Genomic DNA, 23,477 nt, shown 5'->3' with positions numbered 1-23,477 from the left:
AGCTTTTAAAACTTTTTAAACAATTTATTTTTTTCTCATTTTTTTTTCGTTTAAATTTTTTTTTTACTTTTATATTTTAAAAAAAGTTTTCAAAAAACTTGATTTTTTCGGATTTTTATAATTTTATATTTTACATTTTTCTTTTTTTTTAGCACACTAAGTTTCTCCTTTGTAGAGGAAGACTTAAACGAACTGAACTTATTACAAGGAAGGATTAGACTATCAATTTTACTAAAGAGATATAATAACATTTCTTTTTTTTTAGTTTTTAGACTGCTGGAATCTCTGGAGGGCCAGACTTTAGGTATATAAAGGAGTGTTTGGTATAACAATAATATTTTAAATTGTTTTATATAAATGTCATATGATATATATTTTCAATGTTTTACTAAGAAATTAGAGCATGTTAGAACTGTTAACAATATAATTTATTCGTAAATACAAATTCATTCTTACAATAAACAAAAAAAAAATAAAAATTAAATATAGTATAACATAGTGAGAGTGAATATTTATCTCTACTACGTACGGAATATAATTGTTTACACTATATTCCAATTACATGAGAATGTAATTGATCTTCTATATAAAATTTTCTGTATTTAGTTGCTTCGTACAACATATACTTTAGTGCGTTTTCAACGCGGACACGCTTTCCCAAGTAATAGTCTTGTAAAAAGTAATGGTTATTGCTGGGGTCCTTAGTAATTTGAGCAATTGCGAAAAAAAATGTACGTTTTCCATTCATAGGACTTTCATCAGTCACCATGAGAAAATAACCTCCAGTAATAGGTTTGCCAACGTTCTGCTCCCCGTATTTAATATCTACATAATTATCTTCAATAGCGGATTGATCGCTTAACATCAAACCTTTAAGCGCACTCGTAAGAAATTTTTTTGGTTGTTCGTCATAACAGTTGAAAAAATTTTCACAGAATTCATTAACTTTACTTTCATCAATTTCGAAAACGCCTGCTGCAACTCTTTCAGAAATAGAGCCACCACACGAACTTCCATGCGTTTTACAATTATCATGAAGTATCCATTTGTAATCTTCCTCCATATCTTTGAAACCAGATAATTCTTCTTTTCCTCTTGTTACCAACGACATTATAATGAAAAGCTTCTTTTTTTATAAAAGTAGTAGATGAAAGTAAGAGAAAGTTAATTTTTGAAAAAAAAAAAAATTCTGTTTGATCTTTCATTTATATTTTACGATATTCGTTTTTTTCCTCCTATTCGAGAAATGATTAAAATACTGATCATGCCGGATGAAGGAATAAATGACATCTAACATCAAAAGATGAAATAGATAAAATAGTCTAACATTATATTTTTCGTCAAATACAATTCATTAAACCGCAGTGATCATCAACTAATTATGAACTTTTGTTTAAACTAAACTGTACAACATTATAAATTCTTTTCTTACCCCAAAAAGTGTCACAATAAAATTTTTTTAAAAGCATGAAAAAAAAATTACAAAAAAAAAAAATTTTTTTTTGTGATAAAAAAATGGTAGTGATTTACAATAGCATCATGTATCAAATTCGAAAAATAAATAAATAAATAAATAACTTTTTGACACAAATATTAAGTCAATTACTTATAAATTTTTAATTTTTAATTTGTAATACATAAAATTATTAAATACAATAATAATGACCGTTTGCGCAGTATTGATGCTAAAATTTTATGGCGCAATGGTAAAATTTATTTAATATTAATTTGTAAACAACATACAATAACATATTTTGTTTAAATCTATCCCATATTTGTTAATTTTGTTTCATCTAATCAATTTGTAGATGTTAATCAACGTATCAAAGTATACTTTCTCAATTTAGTGATGTTATTTTACACCAGATGTATTTTCAATGGTTAAAAGTGAACATGCAAGGCTAGAAGAAATATCAAATAATATAATTGTTACCCATTTAAATTGTTAGACCAAATTTCCCATTCCAACTCCTTATATACAAAAATTTTGTTATTTACACGAATTTAATAATAAAAAATTTATCAACATTAAATAGATAGATTGTATTATAAATATCTAACACAAAAAACAAATAGGGGACGAAGTCTTCCCACATATGACAATCCCTAGTTATTAAATAAAGATTGTAATTGGAAGTAATAAAGGTAACTTATCATGTAATTAAATTATTTGAATGAGTATAAAATATAATAAATTATAAATAATAATATTGTTTAATTTCATAAGAATGTTTTACCAAGTGAAAACATTATATAAAGAACAGCACAATATAAATTTTTGCAAAAACAATATTAATAAATATGAACATTATATGTTATATAAAAGAAGCATATTAAACATAATCAGACTTAAATACAGTACATGACAATGATGTTGTTGATTGATATTGACGCTAATTTTATTAACCAATCTTTGTTAAAACAATTCCAATAACAAATTATTGAGAATGATTAATTGTCATTTATTAGCGGTAGTAAAAATAATATATTTCTATGTTTTTTTGATATTAGCTATTTTAGTTTTTATACCTCCTAATTTATAAATGGTATGATGTAGTAGTACAATAACTTCATTCGGCATTATTATTTTTTTTTTTAAAAAAAAAAATCAGTTACAGCACATGATATGACGATCTCTCAATGAAAAAATTTCTTGACACGCTTGACTTTGGTTATTATATAAACTAATAAGATTTAAATGGATTAACCATCTTAGTATATATTTATTTTATTCGTATTATTATTTTTTTTTTAAAAAAAATAAAATTCACGTTCTAAAAATAAATTAAAAAAAATGAAAATTTGGTTTTAATATAATAAAGTTGTCTAAAAATGGACGTAAAATAAATAAATAAAAAAAAAAGATCTTTTTACTTGTTCACTGTGTGATCTAAAAAATGTCATTTTTTAATACATAGATAATTAATAAATTGATAATCAATAATATATTACGTTATAGTACTAGTCTTCCAACTTTTGATAATTTATATGGATGATTTAATAATTTTTTTACTGCGATTTCTTAAGTTGCTGCGCCACACATCGTATCGATCAAAATTTCTAGAGTTTTTATATTAAATGTAATATTTAATCACATATTCACTGTTGATAAAAGCAATAAAATTGATAAGCCATATTATTTGAATAAGTTACAGCATAATACTATATATTTAATACGTAAATATATTTGATACATAAAGAATAAATTATTTAAATTACAAACTAAGTACTATCTTGCAAACCATTTTAGATTTACTACTCTAAATCTTAGCGTTTAAATAATCCTAAATATAAAAAATAAAATAAAATAAAAAATTCATTGTTGATGTTAAATAATAAAGATAATCTGGTAAAATAAAAAATTTAAAATCCATCTAAAAAAATATAAAATATAAATTACTAACTACGTAAATTTTTTTTTTTTGAAAAAAAGAATTTCAAAATAACTTACCATCTGGAATTTCTAATTCATCTTGCTCCTCCGAATGAAAATTTTTATCATCATAGATTTCATCCTCGTCTGTAAGAAAAAAATATTAAAATTACAATAATTTCATAAAATCAATTGTTACTATCTATACAAACCGTCAATGTCAATATTGTGCTTTTTTACTTGATGTTGCTCCATTATTTCTATTCCATAATTATCTATAAAAGTAGAATATGATATTATATTTCAAGAAACAAAACTTGTAATCAAAATAGTATTATTTTTTACCTTCATTTGAATTTATTTGTAATTCATTAAATGATTTGGATAATTCTTCACTATCGCCTAAAAATTATTCAAAGATAAATTAATAATTATAAACGTTACAGATAAATTAAAATAACTATATTCACATGCAACTATATTTAATTTTTATTAGTTAGTACCTTTTAAAATACTACTTGTTTTAGATGTATAAACATAATTTTGATCATTTGAATTGTTAAAATCTTCAACTAAGAAAAATAATAATTAATAATTTCATCATATACCAATAATTTAATTTTAAAAAATACTTACTATTATCGGGAATATCAAAGCAATCATATGATTTACTATGAAATGCTATTAAAAATGATTTTTTTTTTAAAAGTTAGAAAAAATAATCTAATATTTCACATATTACTAATAGTACTACATATCCATTATTTCTTACCTTCTTGCTCTTCTGTATTATTTAGATAAAAACAATATTAATATTTTAAAGAAAAAACTATTAATTATCAATAAATATAATGAACATTAAAATATACCTTCTGTTGCATTTTTTGGTTCAGGTAAATTTTTAAATTGATGAATTTTACTTGTAAATAATTTGCTACTTATATGTTTTGACATTGTGTTGTTTATTAGTTTGTTTCTTTCTAAATCATTATTTGCTTCTTGTTGAAGTATTTCATTTGATATATTTTGATAATATTGCAGAAGTGCATAAAATTCATTTACAAGTGTATCAATATCAGGTCTTTCTGATGGATCAGCATCCCAACATTGTTTCATTAAATTTTCATATTTCAAAGGAGTTCCTGATATTACTTTTGGTCTCATTCCATTAATTATATTCAATGCAAGTTTATAATCATTTTCATAATAATTAAAAGGAGGTCGTCCAGATGAAATTTCCCACATTAACATTCCAATACTATAAATATCAGATTCCACTGTAGTTTTCTTTCCAGAAATAACTTCTGGTGCTATGTAAGGAAGATTACCATATATACTTTCTGTTGATTTATCTGCAGGTCCACAAAATCCAAGATCACTAATAAACCATTGTTGATCTAGTTCTCAATATAATATATTTCCAGAATGCAAATCTCTATGAATTGCATTCTCATCATGAATAGCATCTAGTGCTTCAATTATATCATAAGCAACTTCTATTCTTTCTTTCCATGTAAGTTGATTTTGAGTTTGTTGTAAATATTTTCTTAAATCTATATCTGCTTTCTCTATTACAAGCATATAATTTTCATTTAATGAATTTTGTGTTAAACCATAACATGGAATGATTTGTGGCCATTTACTGCTTATTTTAAAGTGTGATTCAGCCTATATATATAATAAAATTTATTATTTACTAAAGCTGAAAATAATAATAAAATAACATTAAATTACAAACCTCTTCAAACCATCTTTGATTTGCATTTTCAACATTTTCTAATCCTTTAAGTATTACTTTTTCTCTTCCAAGTCTTATTAATTTTTGTTCTTTAGAATCCCATTCTACATATCCTCCATCAATCCAATCTGCTGTATAAATTTCAGAAAATCCACCTTTTGTTAAATATTCAATATTTTGTAAATTATTATATGGAATCCATTCAATTATAGTATCTGGTCTAAGTGTTTCAATTTGACATTTTTGTATTAAATTATCAATATCATTATTTCCAGATGTCCAATTTGAAAAGTTTGCTTTTAAATAATTTTGAACACAATATTCACAATATAATGTAGCTAAACATTCTTGGTTACAATTTTCACAAGTTCTTCTTGTTCCTTCATTAAGAAAAATTTTATTTTTGTCATATGTCTTATTCAGTTCTTTTATTGCATAAGTTTTTTCATCATTTGTAAGAGAATTATCAGCAAGTATAGTTTGTTTTTTAAATTCATGTTGTTTATGAATATCATCATAAATATCATAATCTATTGATGTAATTGCTCTATTAAGTGCAGCATAAACTAATTCTTTTCGAATATCAGACATAATGTAATTTTCTTATAAAATGTTTAAAATTGTGAAAAAAAAAAAATTTAAAATAATTTTGTAACTTAAAAACTAGAAGCGGAGTTTTTCATCCGTTTTATGTATTACCAAATGTTGTGTGACTATCATGTGACCATAAATACAAAATGAACAAAACGAATTTAGTAATAATCTGCTTTTCGGCAAAGTAATTTAAATCATAATTTTTCTATTTTTGGTCTAAATTTAATAACTTTAGTGAAAATTTACATTTTAAAATTTAAAATTGAATTTAATTACAAGATTTAATTTCTTAATTCTAAATTTTTTTTTTTTATTTTTATTTTTAAAAAAACAGAAAAGCGAAACGGTAGATTCAATTACACTGACAGCATAAAAATGAGTCTATAGGTAATTCTATCACTACACGTCAAGCCACCCCGAAGCGTGACGAATTCTGTCCTCTATGGATATAGGTGAACACGAGTCAGATCCAAGAACTTTCCCAAGAACACCCGCCTAATAGCACTAGTGGAAACGTAAAAAAATAAAAATAAACTATCTAATGTCAAAGACATATGTTTAAGAACAATTGTATATCTATATAAAAACAAAAAAAACAAATGAGAAAAAAAAATAAAAAAATAAATCTATTGACGCAAATAGCGCTGATTTTAAATTTGGTAATATCTATCTTAGGGCTAGGTGGTAAGTAGCAGCAAGTCACGTTCAGTTGATTTGATTTCTTAAAACCGAAGATGAGATTGATGATACGTCCTTCGACAAATTCTGTATGTTGTAAATCTTTTGCTATTTTGTCAGTAATCATGATGGTAACTCCTGAGCCTTTATTTAAACCAGAAGTGTCATGAAATAATAACCAACGCCATAAGGAATATATATCATCCTTAGAAAAAATTTTATCTATATCACGTGACTGTCTTGCCCAAATATCTGGAAGATTCTTGTCAACGTGAAGGTTAATCCCGATAAGGAAAATTTTGGTTAGTGTAGCGTGAGTTTTAATTGGTGTAGTTTGGATTTCTTTGTAATTAAAATACACGTTGCATGTATCCAAAAAAGGAAAATTGTCTTGCTGAGCACGAGACCATGCCAACGCCAAGAATTTCGAAGCAAGAGTGGTCGTCAGTTTGGACGAAAGAGTCTTCTATCCAAAGTTCCAAGTGGTGTAAAGAGACTTGGTGTAAAGAAGTTATCTTCTTTTTAAGAATATTTTCTGGGATGGAGAACCTTAGTTGAAAGATAAAAAATTTGTTGTGTAAAAGACGCTCTTCTCTAAAGCCGAAAAGAATCTTTTCGTAGTTGGGAGGGTTGAAGATAAGGTTGAAGTCCGAATATTTTTCGTTCATAAGGGTGTAAAAGAGTGTAGTCTGGTAAGGTATCAAACCTCGCCTTTCCGCCGAGCCCAGAAAGGGCTCACCTATGTACGCTCTTTAGCATATAAAGGTTTTTTAAGGGTTAATCTTTATAATATTACTGCGGAATATAAAATTCCAGACGGAAAGGAGAAAGAGTTTCCAAAATAAGCCCTCTAAATTTTTTTTTTTTAAATAGGACAAAAATTTATTTCTCAATAAAAACTAAATCACGTGATATAATGAATATGACAAACAAATACCATACTAGATTTTGACGTTAGATAAATTTTTATAGATGAGCCGTAAGATAAAAAATTTTTTATAGATGAATAAAGGACACTATAGACGAGCTTGTAAAGTTACTGATAGTATAGGTCAACTAGTACAGGAGAGATGTTCTTAATTACACAGATAAACAGAATTTTCTTGTGCCTCTTTGAAGGAAAAGTATCTTACAACTATGTGACTAGCAGCAAAACTAACTTGTCTTATTATTTTATTACAGTATCGATCATTTTGTGTTAAGGATTTACTATACTGAATTAGCTGGTTAACCCCTGTCACAATCGTCAATTTTTTTTCTTTTTTTATAATTTGTATCACGATTCACGATTAACTTATATGCCCCTGTAATATACCAAATAAATACGATTACAACACTTGTAATACAAAAAACTTTTATTTTATCTAAAAAAAAACCTTTATTTTTGCACCGTGGTTTCCATTTCAGCTAGCTTTTTTCTTCCACTATTTGTTCTTTTAGCCTTTTACAGTTTTTTATACGCTCAAGTCTGTTAAAAACAAAATGCTTGAAAACAATATCCTTGAAAGAACGAACATGGGATATTGCTACAAATGATAAACCAGCAAACCAGCAGCAAATTCCCTCTTGCCAAGATCTGTAACCACCTTAGATAAAGTTAAATCTTGCAATTTGTGAACTTTAATGGCCCACGTGAGAGAAAATGGAAATTGTAGGCGGGAGCATATGCCAGACTTTCCTTCCCACATACTTCGTATAGGAACATTAGGTACATCCGAAATTCCATCCAAGTTTGTAAGAGTTTGGCCACGATACTGGTCAAAGGAAACTAGAATGGCAGTAGGTAATGATTTGTGCCCAGATTCCTCTTTGTATAATATATCCGTTATTGTTCCCGTAGCACCATTTACAAAGCCAGTGGAAACCCAGAGATTTGCAGTGAGCATAATACGAGCGTTTCTGGCTAATAATATTTCAGATTCAAGACCATTTGCTGTATCTGAATCAGCCTTCGAAGCCAGAGCCACCCGTATGAACTGCTCCAATCTTAGCGATAGGTTGGTTTAATGACCAAAGTTTGTCAGCATTAATTCTATCAACTTCTTCCCATGTTGTAAGAATGTTAAAAATTTTTTTCTCTCTGATTCTGGCAATTTTCTGGGATTTGCGTCATTAACAATTCCCAATCACAAAAAATTCCTAAATTGGCATTGTTCATCCGAGCTACCAGTTTGTCGTTGTATAGCTTCAAGTCTATAAACTTCTTGAAATTGACGATAGACATTACGTAATCCTCGGATAAAGAATCTTATGGTTGATGATCTTGAGAATACATGGAATATCACACACCGGAGGTAGCTGTCCAAAGTCACGATAAGGATTATAGATTCGTCCACCAAATGATGATTGGAATGTTCTAGAAATGCTTGACGCGATCTCAGATCAACTAGAGCAAGAAAGTGACGACCTACCATGCTTATTTCATCGATGATAAAATATTTAATATTCTTCATTATATTTTGTAATTTTTTCAAAGATTCACCTTCAATTTTATATTTTGTGCCGCATAATATTGGAATGGAAAGCTCCGAATGTATAGTGCTACCTTGAATATTAAAGGCTGCAACGCCTGTTGTAGCAACCTAAAGAATCGGTAAAATTGTTGTTTCGTCTATTTGGCACAGTACCATCCAATCAGCTCGAGGTTCATTCTCTTCTTGTACAATGTCGTCGGCATTATCATCTGAATTGTTACCATCCATTTCCTCAAGATTATCCACGGCAGGTTCAACTAAATTACTAGAATCATTGTTGATTCCTGAAAAATGCCGGTTATATAAGTCTATCTACGAAAGTGTCATTCTCTGTAAGGCTAAGGATATCTCTATAGCAAACATGTAGTAAGAGAACTTTTGTATGACAAAAGTCTTCCTACTGAGGACCATTTTTGATTGGGGATGGTCAGAGCAGACGTACTACGTTTTCTTTACTGCATTTTACGGATTTCCTTTGACTAACTTTATTGCAGGTAAATCCAAACAATGACAAGTCACTTAGTTTAGTAGGTCAACTACAATATCTTTTCAGAAGTGAGAGATCTGTTTTTTTAGTTTCATTGTTTAATTATTTGTGTTATGTTCACTGTCGTGAAGCCACTGATTTGTCTCTTTATTAAGATTTAAACAAACAAAATTTCTACTACAGTGATAAAGTGGCTGTTGAAGTAGAAGGTGGCAAGTTTTTGCGCTGAGTAATCACGTTCTTCCACTGTGTGGATAAGCAACCTCTGGAACGCTTTAATACCTGGATCACCTGGATCATCTGGATTATCGTTACGAAGAGCTTGATTCAAAATTTCTGGTTTTGATAAAGTATGGGGATTGTAACAGATGCTGAAAAATGGTACTTTATGGAGTGCAGACTAGATAGTAGTGATCGGAGACCATCAATTAAGCTGTCAGAACCAGTGATCGTAGTATATAAAGATGAAAATTTACAATCAAAGGTGGAAAAGGTCCTCGGGTATATTGTATGGTTATTGGAGGAGGCACAGAAGCCGGTTGACGATTCACAAAGTGGGGAAGAATCGAGAAGGGTAAAGTCATTGAGCAAGATTGCGGAAAAATCAGATACTGTAGATAGTTCTTAACATAGAAAATTCGTCATGTATTACGGGTAAAGTCCCGATTCTTTATATTTATTTTACTTCGTACTGCTCTTATTTATTTTTATCTGTATTAATAAAGCTTGTCTTTACGTTCGCAACATAACATTGAATAATTCACATTCTTGTATAAATTTTATTAATTATGTCAAACACTCAATCCAGAGATGCATTAAAGGAATTAAATGCCAAACTCTTTGCTGAGATTTGCGAACTAGTAAGGGAGAAGTTTTCTGAGATTAAGAACAAGAATGCTGAGCTTAAAGATGAGAAATACTGATCTTAGAAGGAAGCTCGCTGAATTTGAGGCTAAGAACGCTAAAAGTAATCTGAGCTTGAGGCCAGGAATGCCGAGATTCCTGAACTTAGAAAGAAGGTTGCTGAAAGCAAGGCTGAGGATGCAAAATTGAACCATTTTATTGAGGAGAATGCAAGGCGTGACGCTGAGAATGTCGAGCATGAATTACTGAAATAATGCATTAGTTGAAGTATGGTATAATGAGAATCCATAAATCACGATTCCTCAGAAGACATAAATTCAAAGAGTGTATTGATCGAAAATACTTTAATCTTGATTAGTCTTTACGTGGACAACGACTTAACATCATGTGGCTAGTACCTGAATTCGTTACTTGCATGTGGCCTATGATAAAATTATGTTTTCAAAAAGGCTTGTTAAATCGATCACCTGAAATGCGCAGAAAGATACTTGGCCGAAGTAATCATTGCATGGATATTTTTTTTCTGCATTTACGCTCTAACGAGAATTTCTTCCTACCGAAGCAATAGTTCTCCACTTCTCTAAAATGATTAGCGAAATTACATCCTGAAATCACACCATTTTAGTCTTGAGGGGGAAAACGGGAAAATAATGAAAAAAAACAAATTTTTCGGTTTGAAAAAAAAAACTAAACCGAAAGAAGAAAGGAAGAAAAATTTTTTTTCAGTTTGAACGAAAAAATTTAAAAATTATTAATCATCCGATTAAGGTAAAATGAAATTGTATTGGTTGATTGGATTGGAATGTACATGGATAAATAGATCAGGTGGAGGCATGTCACGGGTTTTCATTATATGGCATAAATTTCAAGTTACACAATTCAAATTATTTAGTATACAGAGACTAATCCAAATGTCTGACAAATTTTTTTAGTTATATAGTTTTTTAGTTATATAGATTTATCAAAAAATTTATTGATTTAATTACAAAATATCTATATAATTAAAAACAATCTTACAAAAAAAATTCGTTAATATCAAAAAAAAATTTCACAAATTTATTAGTCGGAAATAATATTGAAAAAATCAAACAAAAAAAGTTCTCACTAAATCAAAAAAATTCTCACTAAAAAAAAAATTTTCACACGAATTTATTAGTCAGAAACAATATCACTGACTAAAAAAAATCTCACAAAAAGCCATAGGACATAGTTCTATAGTTTTGACCCAAACCAAAAAAAGAATAACCTATTTTTTGGGTTAAAAAAAAAAATCCAAAATTTTGATAAATTCCGATTATTATAAAAAAAATCCCCTAAAAAAATCCAATAAGAATAAAAAAATTTTGGTTAAGTTAACCAAAAGAAACAATAATGATGAAAAGAGGGATAAAAAATTAATAAAAAAGACTAAAAAGGTAGTTTCAGTTTTTTGGTAAAAACTATTATTATAGAAATGTTTCGAGAGAGCGGAAATGACCACAAATAAATGCATTAGAGAAATTATACTTTTTTTTGTTAGTATTAATCCATCAGAATAAAAAAAAAAATCCAGTTAAAATTTTAATTAACTGTAAATGTATTAGTTTAAAGATTTGTTATCGTAGTCAGTTAATTATGATATAATTATGATATGATAATTACGAAATAGATCGAACGCACACTTTTCAATGTTACACAATTCAAATTATTTATACAGGGTAATCTAAATATGACAATTTTTTTTAATTAGATAGATTAGATAGATGATAATATGCAAAAGTTTTAGATAGTATCTATCATTAAGGAATTACATTAAGCACAATATTAAAATCAAGTGTCCAACCACACGTAAGGACAAGATGGTTGTTCCAGGTATATGTAAATAAACTGGTGGATTTCCCAATAAATACCACATGGAGGTTGGTTAGGTCGGTTGTTTTGTCGAACTACAGCAGTTGAAGCTTGCGCAGGGTTTGAGTTCTGACGAGTGGTTTCAGGTATAGCAATTCCGACATATTCAATCCCATTCCGGAATCGCTTACAATGATTAATTCTATTTATCGCGTTGCTCCGATCTGGGTCCCTATCAAAAAATACCTACAAGAACTCAGATCTGATAAGTCAAAATCATTTGCGTTTTCCTTAATAGAGATTTAATACAGTTACCTCAATCCACACATCCGGAGGTGGACATCGATTAACAATTGGATTTATGCATTGCGCCTGGGTTGGTGGTATAATCCAAATACCAACGTCAGGTTGAAGTTCTGTACGTCCAACACAACACGTTATATTGCTTTCTGCGATAAATAGTTTTTTTACTACCCCATCGTACTAAATTATAAAATTCCTAAGATCAATAAATGATATATAGACGTGTAGATTATAATTAGACTTACTTTAAAAAGTAACTTATTTCCGATTCTGTCAGCGATATATATCGAGTGTATCGCTTCAAGTACATGTGCATCAGCTTCGTTCATACCTAGTTCATCAGGAAGGTTGATCTCAACGACATCATCTTTTTGCACTTGCTCCAATAATTCATCAATTTTTGCGCAGATCTATTGTAGTCGTTACACGTTAACCATACTCCCTGTTATTTTTTCTTCGTAGAAGATATTAAATATAATTTACCCGAATAATTTTGGAGGCTTGCCTTGTTTCTTGAGCCCCTTCAAATAACATTTCTTCTACACCTTCTGTTGCGACACTCATATTGAAAATAAAAAAATAAAATTAATCGAAAGTAAAAACATGAGAAAACGTAGAGCAAATGATTCCTTTATAACCATTTTCATTGAAAATGCCTACAATTAAAACTCCAATATATTTTATAAGCTCTAATAAAAAATAATATTGGTAATTTAATGAAATTTTGATCAGATTTTTTTTTTATAATATCAACGAAAAAAGTTTAGTTACACCAATAAAAGATTACTTGATTTGTTGTATAAAAATGGGAAGGTTTGGATTTAAAAGGGAAAGGATGAAATTCAAATCAGTAAGTCGATACTAGATTGGGTTAGGGTATGTTAAAAAGGAAAATGTTTGAAACTAATCAAACTAATCTTATGTAAATTAGAGTTTGGAATCGATTAAGGTTAATCGATTAATTAATCGACTAAGACGGTTAATCGATTAAAGTATTTCAAAAATCGGTTAATCGATTAAAATTATCAACCCATAATTCTGGTCAAATTATCTAATGCGGCCCAGAGCTGTGAATTTTTGGTCACATGTTCTCCGAACTTGGAAGAATTTGTATTAATTTTTTAATGATAATAATAATAAATAAGACTTTCCTATAACTAAATGTATGATCAAAAACAATTTGGTGCAATCTGCGGTCAAAAAAAAAAAATTTTTAATATTTTAATATTAATCGATTATTAATCGATTAGGGCCCTTGGTTAATCGATTATTAATCGATTAAGGTTTTTTTGGTCGGTTCCAACCTCTAATGTAAATGTTAACGTAACGTTACATTAATGTTAACAACGTTAGCCTTTCGTATCGAAATAAAATGAAATGTAACCTACCACTCGCCTAATTAAACAATATTTATATAATATCTGATATATATATATATATTTGCTGAAAAATGTGGGATAGGAAATCATCTGTTTTCTTTCTTTTCCTTTTTTGTCTATTCTTTTTAACTTTATTTTGTTTATTTCCCTTAGATTTATTTCCAGGTTTATTGACATGATTTTTCTCACGTCCTTTTTTTTTTTATTACTAATATTATTAATTTTTTTCGTATTTTTTTAGCATCATTCAACTATTAATTTGTTCTTTTTTTCTAAAAAAAAAAAATTGGATAGTAATTTATTCTTTTCGTTTCCTTTTATTATTAAAGAATTTTTTTAAATTATTTAATTGCAGTTTATAGGCTTTTAATTACATTCAATTGTTTAGAATAAAACCTCCAATATGGGAACGATCTAATTAACAGCCTGATTTACAAATAATAAAGTGGTTTATTTTGTAATTCCTTTTCAACTCTTTCAATTTTAAAATTTTAAAATCCAATTATAATGATTATTCTAAATGATAAAGAATATTGTGATATTATTATTGAAGTTGGTAATAACCTCTAATGTATAACAATATTTAGCACATGTTAAAATTATCAAACGCATCATCAGAAATTTTTCAAATAATTTTAAGGTATTAAGAAATTAGATTAGACGATAAATAGTTCATTATTTTGTTTTTGTTTCTGTTTTTATTTTAAAATATAATAATATAATTTTCCTAAGTATATTTATTTATGAGGAAGAATTTCTTTGAAGAAATATGATATTCCAGATATAATTAAAATTTTTAAGTACCGCTAATTACTAATACAAAAATGGATGGAAAAAATTTTTTTGATTTAATATATCAGTCAAGTTTCAAAAATGATTCTTTCTTGGAATTTCAAAAAAAATATTGTACTGATTTAATATTCAAAAAGCCGGTTATAATATTCAAATCAACCCAAAGTTTTCTTTAATTTTAGAAAAGTTTTTTGATATCTCTTATTCAAAATGATTATTTTTCAAACGAGCAAAATACAATTTTTAAGAATCGATTAAAAAGAACATTTAATGATTTAAAAATAAATTATTAGCTAAAGAAGTTCTGCTCATATTTCTGAATTATATTTGGTAAATATCAACCAACTTCGATTATAATTCCCAAAAATAAAATATCAAAGTAGATTTTCCTAAAAGGAGATTTATGATCATAAATCACAACTTACAGCCATTTAACAAGAAAACACAAAAAATACATTTAACACAACAAAGTTACCATTAATGAATCAAAAAAAAGAAATTATTGAATTAAAAACTAATTCCGTTTATGTCACAACGCAATTTTATATGATTTGGATAAAAATCACTAGAATGATTATTTATTCTCTATATGATTCAAAACAACGAGATACTAATATTAACGTTCAGTTGTAGATTTAAGGTCACAGTAAGGTAAAGTTCATTCTGTTCATTTTAGTCAGTGAAACGGAAAGCGCTGATTTGTTTCATTTTGGCCGATATATTTAATATATCTTGGATTGGATTCAGCGAAATACTTTGATGAAACAGTAAGCACTAATTTACTTTATTTCGGAATTTTTTTTTTAATTTCTCTACTTAATTTTACTGATATTTTTTTTAATTTTTCTTCGATTGATTCAACCCAAAATACTTTGATGAAACAATGCTGTTCTTATTTCCAAAATTTTTTTAATTTCTCTCATAATTTTACTGATATTTTTTAATTTTTCTCTTCGTCCTCTAGGATCAGAAACTCATGGATCAAATGGTGCTTTTATTGTAGTACTACTGATCTCCCATTTGATTATTTTAGATTTTTTTTTTTTTTTGTCCTTTTGATCGGGAACTCAAAATAATTTTTTCTATTTTATTACCATTTTTTTAAAAAAATTTTCTTTCATCATTTAGGATCAGGAACCAATAGATCGGGAAATGCGCTTACTGCTGCGGTGCCATAATAAGCACTGACTCTTACCATTAAATAATAAAATTATTAATGACTAATCAATATAATAAATATTTACTTCCATTCTAATTTAATTATTACCACTCACCTTACTGGAAATTAACTAATTACGGTATTATCTGATTTAATTTAATTAATAAAATAAATAAACAATTTATTTAATAAAAATAGATAACCATAAAAATAATGTACTTTGATTTGCGATTTGTATAAAGTATATTATTAATTATTAGTCAGAAGCTTCCCGTTTTGTTAAATGTTTATTAAATAAAAATTGTATTGGAAATAATAAAGGTAACTTATCATGTAACTAAACTATTTAAATGAGTATGAAATATAATAATAATTTGTTTTAATTTCATAAGAATATTTTACCAAGTTTGAAATAAGAACAGCACGGTATAAATTTTTGCAGAAGCAATATTAATAAATATGAATATATTATATAAAAGAAGTATACTACTTGGCTAATACAGTAAAATAGTGATTACATTATATGACAATGATGCTGTTGATATCGATGCTAATTTTATCAGTTAGTAAAAATAATATTTTTCTATGTTTTTTTGATATTAGCTATTTAGTTTTTATACTTATCGTACAATTTAATTTATAAATGGTATGATGTAGTAGTACAATTACTTCATTTCATGGCGGAATTGATTTTTTTTTAAAAAAAAAAAATTCGAATATAGTGCATTTCTCAATGAAAAAAACTTTATTAGCACGCTCCTAATAAGAATTAAATGGATTAACTATTTTGATTTATATTTACTCGAATTTATTGATTACTAATAAAATATTTTTTCTTTTTTTAAAAAAGATAAAATTCACGTACTAAAAATAAATTAAAAATGAAAGTTTGGCCTAAATTAATAATATAAATAAAGTTTTAATTTAACAAACTAAAAATAGACGTAAAAATAAATAAATAAAAAAAAATGATCTTTTTAATACTTGTTCACTGTGTGATTTAAAAAAAAATGTCTTTTACCCGACCCGTACTGGGATGTGGTTTAATATTATAAATTGATAATCAATAATATATTACGTTATAGTACTAGTCTCCCAACTTTTGATAATTTATATGGATGATTTAATAATTTTTTTTACTGCGATTCCTTTAAGTTGCTGCGCCACATATCGTATCGATCAAAAATTTTCTAAATAGAGTTTTATATTTAATGAAAAATTTAATCACATATTCATTGATGATAGAAGCAATAAAATTGATAAGCTATAAGTTTAATATTCACTGGTCGAAGTGGGATGATTTGCATGAAGTTTATTGCCCATAAATAGCTTATACATTTGTTGATCTAAATTACGCTTAAGAAATCTCCATCAAATTTAATTTATAGATTGAAACGGGTAAAATTTATTGTAAATTTTATGATTTTAAAACTAATTCGCTAATTATAATGTATAAATTCTAAATAAATTTTAATTAAATTTAATATCAATGTTTATTACGCATATAATAGCTTGAAATTTACTTGAAATATGATATTAAATTTGCAACAAGCCATTTACTTACTATTATTGAAATTTTGCTATACTAAAACAAAATTTATATCATTACAAAATTACAAAAAAAAGCAAAGAGATAATCATAAACTTCGTAGCCACGCTCAATTAAGGCAATGTATTACTAGACCTTTGCTAAAGATGACTTTAGCAAGGCTTTCTTTGTGAAATTAAAAGAAATTTCATACACTTTGCCAGCTGGTGAGAAAGCTTATGACCTCTAATAATCTCAAGTCAATTTATATTAAAAAATCTAGAATGTTTGTGAGAAATATAATTAATGTTATATTATTATATTTGCTATTTGTGTCATTTTGTGATGGTTAAGTTGAACATGTACCAAGCATCAAAAACCATAATTGCAGTTTATTATTTTGAAGAGTATAAAAGAAAATGTAAAGAAAATTAAAAAAATAGTTTATTTGTGATTAAAAATAGTTAAAATAGTTAAAATAGTTTAATGTGTTATATCAATCCTTAAAATGGAATCGGTTCCTATTTTACTATCTACATAAAAATTAATGTCATGTGTATCACATGATATAATAACTGATAGGCGCAGTTCAATGACGGATAATCTTTCTTTAAAAAAAAGTTTGTTCTTTCCCATAATTCCTTTCCTTCTTTCTCCTTCATTAATTTGTTTTTTCACAACAATAACATCAATGAGCTATTGGTATGAACAACTGACAAAAATTAAAGGAAATGAACAAATGCCTCCAATGGCTCAAAGTTGAGGTTCAACTGAGAACGAACTGAACATTTTTGCAAATAGTGCTCTCTTAGGTGATTTCTTTTTTATTTTTATCATTTTTTGAATTTTTTTTTTGTTTTATCGTTATTTACTATAATTTTCTTTTTTTTCTTTTTATTTTTCATAAAATGTTTTCCAAGCCTATGATAGCTGGACTTGAAGAAAACAAAGGTAAAAATTATACTTTACAATTTTTCGGTAGGTAATGTTCTCTGACGGGACTTTTTGGACAGTAAGTAAAATTTTTGGGAAAGAATTTCACCATTAATTATGAGGAACATATTAAATTTCCTTTTTTTTTATTTTTTTGTAGGTAATGACTTGTCTGTGGAAGACTTTTGGATGGTGAGTTATTTCTTTTGAGAGGAATTCGTCATTTATCTGTAAGAAATGTCTGACGCTTCTTTTTTTAATCTTTATAGATTCTGTATTTCCAGAATTTGGTAAGCTATTTGAATTCAGAATTGACTTTAAGAAACCTATTTTAAAAGAATTTTATTAATGAAATTTTTCTTTTTTTATTTTTTAGCCTTATGGTACTTTGGATTAGAGGTCTGCATTGACTACTATTTTACAACCCGGCCCGCACTTGGAAATTAACATAAAGTGCCCAGCCCGGCCTGGCCCAGACTTAAAATATCAAAAACCCGGCTGGACTGGACCCGGACTTTTATTATATTATTTTGTTGTAAAAACAAAAAAATTGGCCAACTTAATTTTGGCCAGTTTAATTTCGGCCGGAATTAAGGCGATTTTGGCCAGAATCACGAAAATCCGGGTTTGACAAAGATTCATGTACCGGCCCGGACCCAGCCTGGGTGAATTTTGAAGAAAATTTGCCAGCCCAAACCCAGATCCGGGTCCAGGCCGGGTTAGGGTTTCCAGGTTCCGGGTCCCATTTGCAGACCTCTACTTTGGATCTTTGAAGCAGAATTTTGTTAATGGAAGATGAAGTTTTTTCTCTTATTTTAACGTGAATTTTTTTGACACATGGACTTCTGGTAATTCTTTTTTTATATTCTTAAACTTTTTTTTTAATATAATATTAACCTAACAACTTTATTTTCGTTCTTATTTGGATAAGTCTTCAGCTCTTTGGAGGTTGATTTCGGTAAGATATTTTTTTTCTTTGACATTAAAAAATGATTACTAACTTTTTTTTCTTTTATAGATGACTTGCTCTTTGGTATCCAGAGATATTTTTGAACATGGATTTCGTAAGTTCAATTTTTTTCTTTAATTTTTCTTTTAACAAAGAATGATCACAAATATTCATCATCTTTCTTTTTTTAGATGGTTGGTTCTTTGACTCTTTAAACACGTGAAAACTTGGTGAGATTTGTTTCTAATTATGCATTTCAATGAAATGTTTTTACTAACATTTCAATTTTCTCTTTTTTAGATGGTCTAGGTCTCTGAATCAAATGTTTAGGGATCTTGTAGAAAAGAAATTTGAGGTTAGAGATCATAGGCTTTCTCACCAGCTGGTAAAGTGTATGAAATTTCTTTTAATTCACAAAGAAAGCCTTGCTAAAGTCATCTTTAGTGTAGGTCTAGTAATACATTGCCTTAATTGAGCGTGGCTATGAAGTTTATGATTCTTAAATAGAAGTGAAGTTTCATTATAATATACATAAAATTTATAATAATTCATTGTATTTATTGTTAATATTTTAGCTACATATTTGCAAATATGAGTGAAATTTCATTAACATTTCTTATATCATAAAAAATTTCTGTTTAATGTATTATAAGTTTAAATGATATATAAAAAAGGTTTTATCACAATTTAAAATACATTTATATAATAGAAACTTGTAAATTTCAAATGACATAAACACTTCATGGAAATTGGACAAGTTTACAACAAATTTCCTTAATATACACTTTAATTGGAATTAATTGAAATTACTGGTAAATCAATTTGAAATGTGACGTGTATATAAAATTTCTCTAGTGTAAATGTATTGCACATCCTCCTACTTCGGCCAGTGATTTGAATAAGTTACAGTATAATACTGTATATTGAATACATAAATATATTTGATATAAAAAAAATGAATTATTTAAATTACATAACTAAGTACTGTCTTGCAAACCATTTAGATTTACTACTCTAAATCTTAGTTGTTTAAATAATTCTAAATATAAAAAATAAAATAAAATAAATATTTATTGTTGATGTTAAATAATAAAGATAATCTAATAAAATAAAAAATTTAAAATCCATCTAAAAAAATATAATATAATAAATTAGTAACTAACTACGTAATTTTTTTTTTTTTTGAAAAAAAAAGATTTCAAATAACTTACCATCTGGAATTTCTAATTCATCTTGTTCCTCCGAATGAAAATTTTTATCATCATAGATTTCATCCTCGTCTGTAAAGAAAAAAAAATGGAATTAAAAATAATATTATTATAAATATAATTCAAATATTACTAACTATACAAACCGTCAATGTCGTTATTATGTTTTTTTACTTCTTGTTGTTCCATTATTTCCATTCCATAATTATCTATAAAAAAGTAAAATATGATATTACATTTCAAGAAACAAAAAATTGTAATCAAAATAGTATCATTTTTTACCATCATTTGAATTTATTTGTAATTCATTAAATGATTTGTATAATTCTTCACTATCGTCTAAAAATTATCCAAAGATAAATTAATAATTATAGTTACAGATAAATTAAAATAACTATATTCGCACGCAACTATATTTAATTTTTATTAGTTAGTACCTTTTAAAATACTACTTGTTATAGATGTGTCTTGATCATTTGAATTGATAAAATCTTCAACTAAGAAAAATAACAATTAATAATCGCATCATATACAACAATAATTTAATTTAAAAAATACTTACTATTATCAGGAATATTAAAGCAATCATATGATTTACTATGAAATGCTATTAAAAATGGTTTTTTAAAAAAAAAAGTTAGAAAAAATAATCAAATATTTCACATATTTCTAATACATATCCATTATTTTTACCTTCTTGTTCTTCTGTTATTATTTAAATAAAAAACAATATTAATATTTTTTAATAAAAACTATTAATTATCAATAAATATAATAAACATTAAAATATACCTTCTGTTGCATTTTTTGGTTCAGGTAAATTTTTAAATTGATGAATTTTACTTGTAAATAATTTGCTACTTATATGTTTTGACATTGAGTTGTTTATTAGTTTTTCTAAATTATTATTTGTTTCTTGTTGAAGTATTTCATTTGATATATTTTGATAAAATTGTAGAAGTTGGTGCATTCTATTACAAAGTGTATCAATATCAGGTCTATTTGATGGATCAGCATCCCAACATTGTTTCATTAAATTTTCATATTTTAAAGGAGTTCCTGATATTACTTTTGGTCTCATTCCATTAATTATATTCAATGCAAGTTTATAATCATTTTCATAATAATTAAAAGGAGGTTGTCCAGATGAAATTTCCCACATTAACATTCCAATACTATAAATATCAGATTCCACTGTAGTTTTCTTTCCAGAAATAACTTCTGGTGCTATGTAAGGAAGATTACCATATATACTTTCTGTTGATTTATTTGCAGGTCCACAAAATCCAAGATCACTAATATACCAATCTTGATCTAGTTTTGAATACAATATATTTCCAGAATGTAAATCTCTATGAACTGCATTCTCATGATGAATAGCTATTAGTGCTCTAATTATACCATGAGCAACTTTTATTCTTTCTTTCCATGTAAGTTGATTTTGAGTTTGTTGTAAATATTTTCTTAAATCTATATCTGCTTTATCTATTACAAGCATATAATTTCTATTTGATGGATTTTGTGTTAAACCATAACATGAAATGATTGATGGCCATTTATTGCTTATTTTAAAGTGTGATTCAGCCTATATACATAATAAAATTTTATTATTTACTAAAACTGAAAATAATAATAAAATAACATTAAATTACAAACCTCTTCAATCCATCTTTGATTTGCATTTTCAACATTTTCTAATCCTTTAAGTATTACATATTGTCCTCCAAATCTTATTAATTTTTGTTCTTTAGAATCCCATTCTTCATATTTTCCATCAATCCAATCTGCTGTATAAATTTCAGAAAATCCACCTTTTGTTAAATATTCAATATTTTGTAAATTATTATATGGAATCCATTCAATTATCTTATCTGGTCTAAGTGTTTCAATTTGACATTTTTGTATTAAATTATCAATATCATTATTTCCAGATGTCCAATTTGAAAAGTTTGCTTTTAAATAATTTTGAACACAATATTCACAATATAATGTAGCTAAACATTCTTGGTTACAATTTTCACAAGTTCTTCTTGTTCCTGAATTATACGTAATTTTATTCCTGTCATACGTCTTATTCAAATCTTTTATTGAATAAGTTTTTTCATCATTTGTAAGAGAATTATCAGCAAGTATAATTTGTTTTTTAAATTCATGTCGTTTATGAATATCATCATAAATATCATAATCTATTAATGTAATTGCTCTATTAATTGCAGACCGAACTAATTCTTTTCGAATATCAGACATAATATAATTTTCTTATAAAATGTTTAAAATTGAGAAAAAAAAAAAATTTTTAAAATAATTTTTGTGACTTAAAAAAAAATCTTGGAGCGGAGTTTTTTCATTCGTTTTATGTATTACCAAAATGTTGTGTGACTATCATGTGACCATAAATGCAAAATGAACAAAACGAATTTAGTAATAATCTGCTTTTCGGCAAAATAATTTAACGCTAATCATAATTTTTCTATTTTTGGTCAAAATTTAATAATAACTTTAGTAAAATCACATTTAAAAATTTTTTAAAATTGAATTTTAATTACAAGATTTAATTTCTTAATTCTAAATTTTTTTTTTAATAGGACAAAAAAATTATTTCTCAATAAAACTAAATCACGTGATATAATATGGTAGACAAAAAAAGATTTTGAACGACCGAAAGGAATTCTTTCTCATAAAAATTTAATTGTATAATTCGTTAGATAAAAAATTTTTATAGATGAGCCGTAACAATAAAATAGAATGAAGCACATAGTAGACGAGCTTGTAAATAAAGTTACTGATAGTATAGGTCAACTACTGCGGGCGTTCTTAATTACACAAATAAACAGAACTCTCTCGTGCCTCTTTGAAGGAAAAGTATCTTACAACTATTTGACTAATAGCAAAGCCAGCTTATCTGATATTATTTTATCACAGTATCGATCAATTGTTGATCATTTATAACTTTTTAATTACGACGGATGAAATAATAAATATAGAATCAAAATTTGGACCTCGTACCGTTACTTTATTGATAACTTTGAATTACGTATCATTAATGTATGAATATTCTTGGCCATAGTGAATTTGATTAACGTTAGGTTAGTTGACATTCCCATTTAAATAGTTAAATAGTAAATTTTATTAATTTAGCTTTTGTAAATCCTACAATAATTATGTGTGTGATTTTAATATATGAATAA

General features: G+C 26.7%; 5 protein-coding genes across 5 annotated transcripts; 1 reads left to right on the top strand and 4 right to left on the bottom strand.

Moving 5' to 3' along the window:
• Nucleotides 1–547: 547 nt before the first annotated feature.
• On the bottom strand, nucleotides 548–1,111 carry OCT59_025864 (uncharacterized protein; the record flags this gene model as incomplete). Its single annotated transcript, XM_025331869.2, has 1 exon — nucleotides 548–1,111. One exon carries the CDS (start codon nucleotides 1,109–1,111, stop codon nucleotides 548–550), a length of 564 nt encoding a protein of 187 aa, XP_025180993.1.
• Nucleotides 1,112–3,363: 2,252 nt separating this feature from the next.
• Nucleotides 3,364–4,327, bottom strand: OCT59_025863 (uncharacterized protein; the record flags this gene model as incomplete). The annotated part of the gene is made up of 8 exons (XM_066142775.1): nucleotides 3,364–3,374; nucleotides 3,452–3,520; nucleotides 3,586–3,648; nucleotides 3,719–3,775; nucleotides 3,877–3,945; nucleotides 4,010–4,054; nucleotides 4,146–4,157; nucleotides 4,243–4,327. The coding sequence occupies 8 exons, from the start codon at nucleotides 4,325–4,327 to the stop codon at nucleotides 3,364–3,366; spliced, it is 411 nt and encodes a 136-aa protein (XP_065992354.1).
• A 5,369-nt stretch (nucleotides 4,328–9,696) lies between these two features.
• On the top strand, nucleotides 9,697–9,972 carry OCT59_025862 (Coronin-like protein crn1; the record flags this gene model as incomplete). Its single annotated transcript, XM_066142774.1, has 1 exon — nucleotides 9,697–9,972. The coding sequence occupies one exon, from the start codon at nucleotides 9,697–9,699 to the stop codon at nucleotides 9,970–9,972; it is 276 nt and encodes a 91-aa protein (XP_065992353.1).
• A 2,045-nt stretch (nucleotides 9,973–12,017) lies between these two features.
• On the bottom strand, nucleotides 12,018–12,905 carry OCT59_025861 (uncharacterized protein; the record flags this gene model as incomplete). The annotated part of the gene is made up of 4 exons (XM_025316268.2): nucleotides 12,018–12,284; nucleotides 12,354–12,521; nucleotides 12,587–12,751; nucleotides 12,825–12,905. 4 exons carry the CDS (start codon nucleotides 12,903–12,905, stop codon nucleotides 12,018–12,020), a joined length of 681 nt encoding a protein of 226 aa, XP_025180998.1.
• Nucleotides 12,906–20,198: 7,293 nt separating this feature from the next.
• OCT59_025860 (uncharacterized protein) lies at nucleotides 20,199–21,166 on the bottom strand (the record flags this gene model as incomplete). The annotated part of the gene is made up of 8 exons (XM_066142773.1): nucleotides 20,199–20,209; nucleotides 20,293–20,361; nucleotides 20,436–20,498; nucleotides 20,572–20,628; nucleotides 20,727–20,786; nucleotides 20,852–20,896; nucleotides 20,983–20,994; nucleotides 21,082–21,166. 8 exons carry the CDS (start codon nucleotides 21,164–21,166, stop codon nucleotides 20,199–20,201), a joined length of 402 nt encoding a protein of 133 aa, XP_065992352.1.
• Nucleotides 21,167–23,477: the final 2,311 nt, after the last annotated feature.

This window comes from Rhizophagus irregularis, chromosome 6 (assembly GCF_026210795.1).
Source record: "Rhizophagus irregularis chromosome 6, complete sequence".
NCBI lineage: Eukaryota > Fungi > Glomeromycota > Glomeromycetes > Glomerales > Glomeraceae > Rhizophagus > Rhizophagus irregularis.
This window is presented reverse-complemented; position numbering and strand designations above follow the sequence as displayed.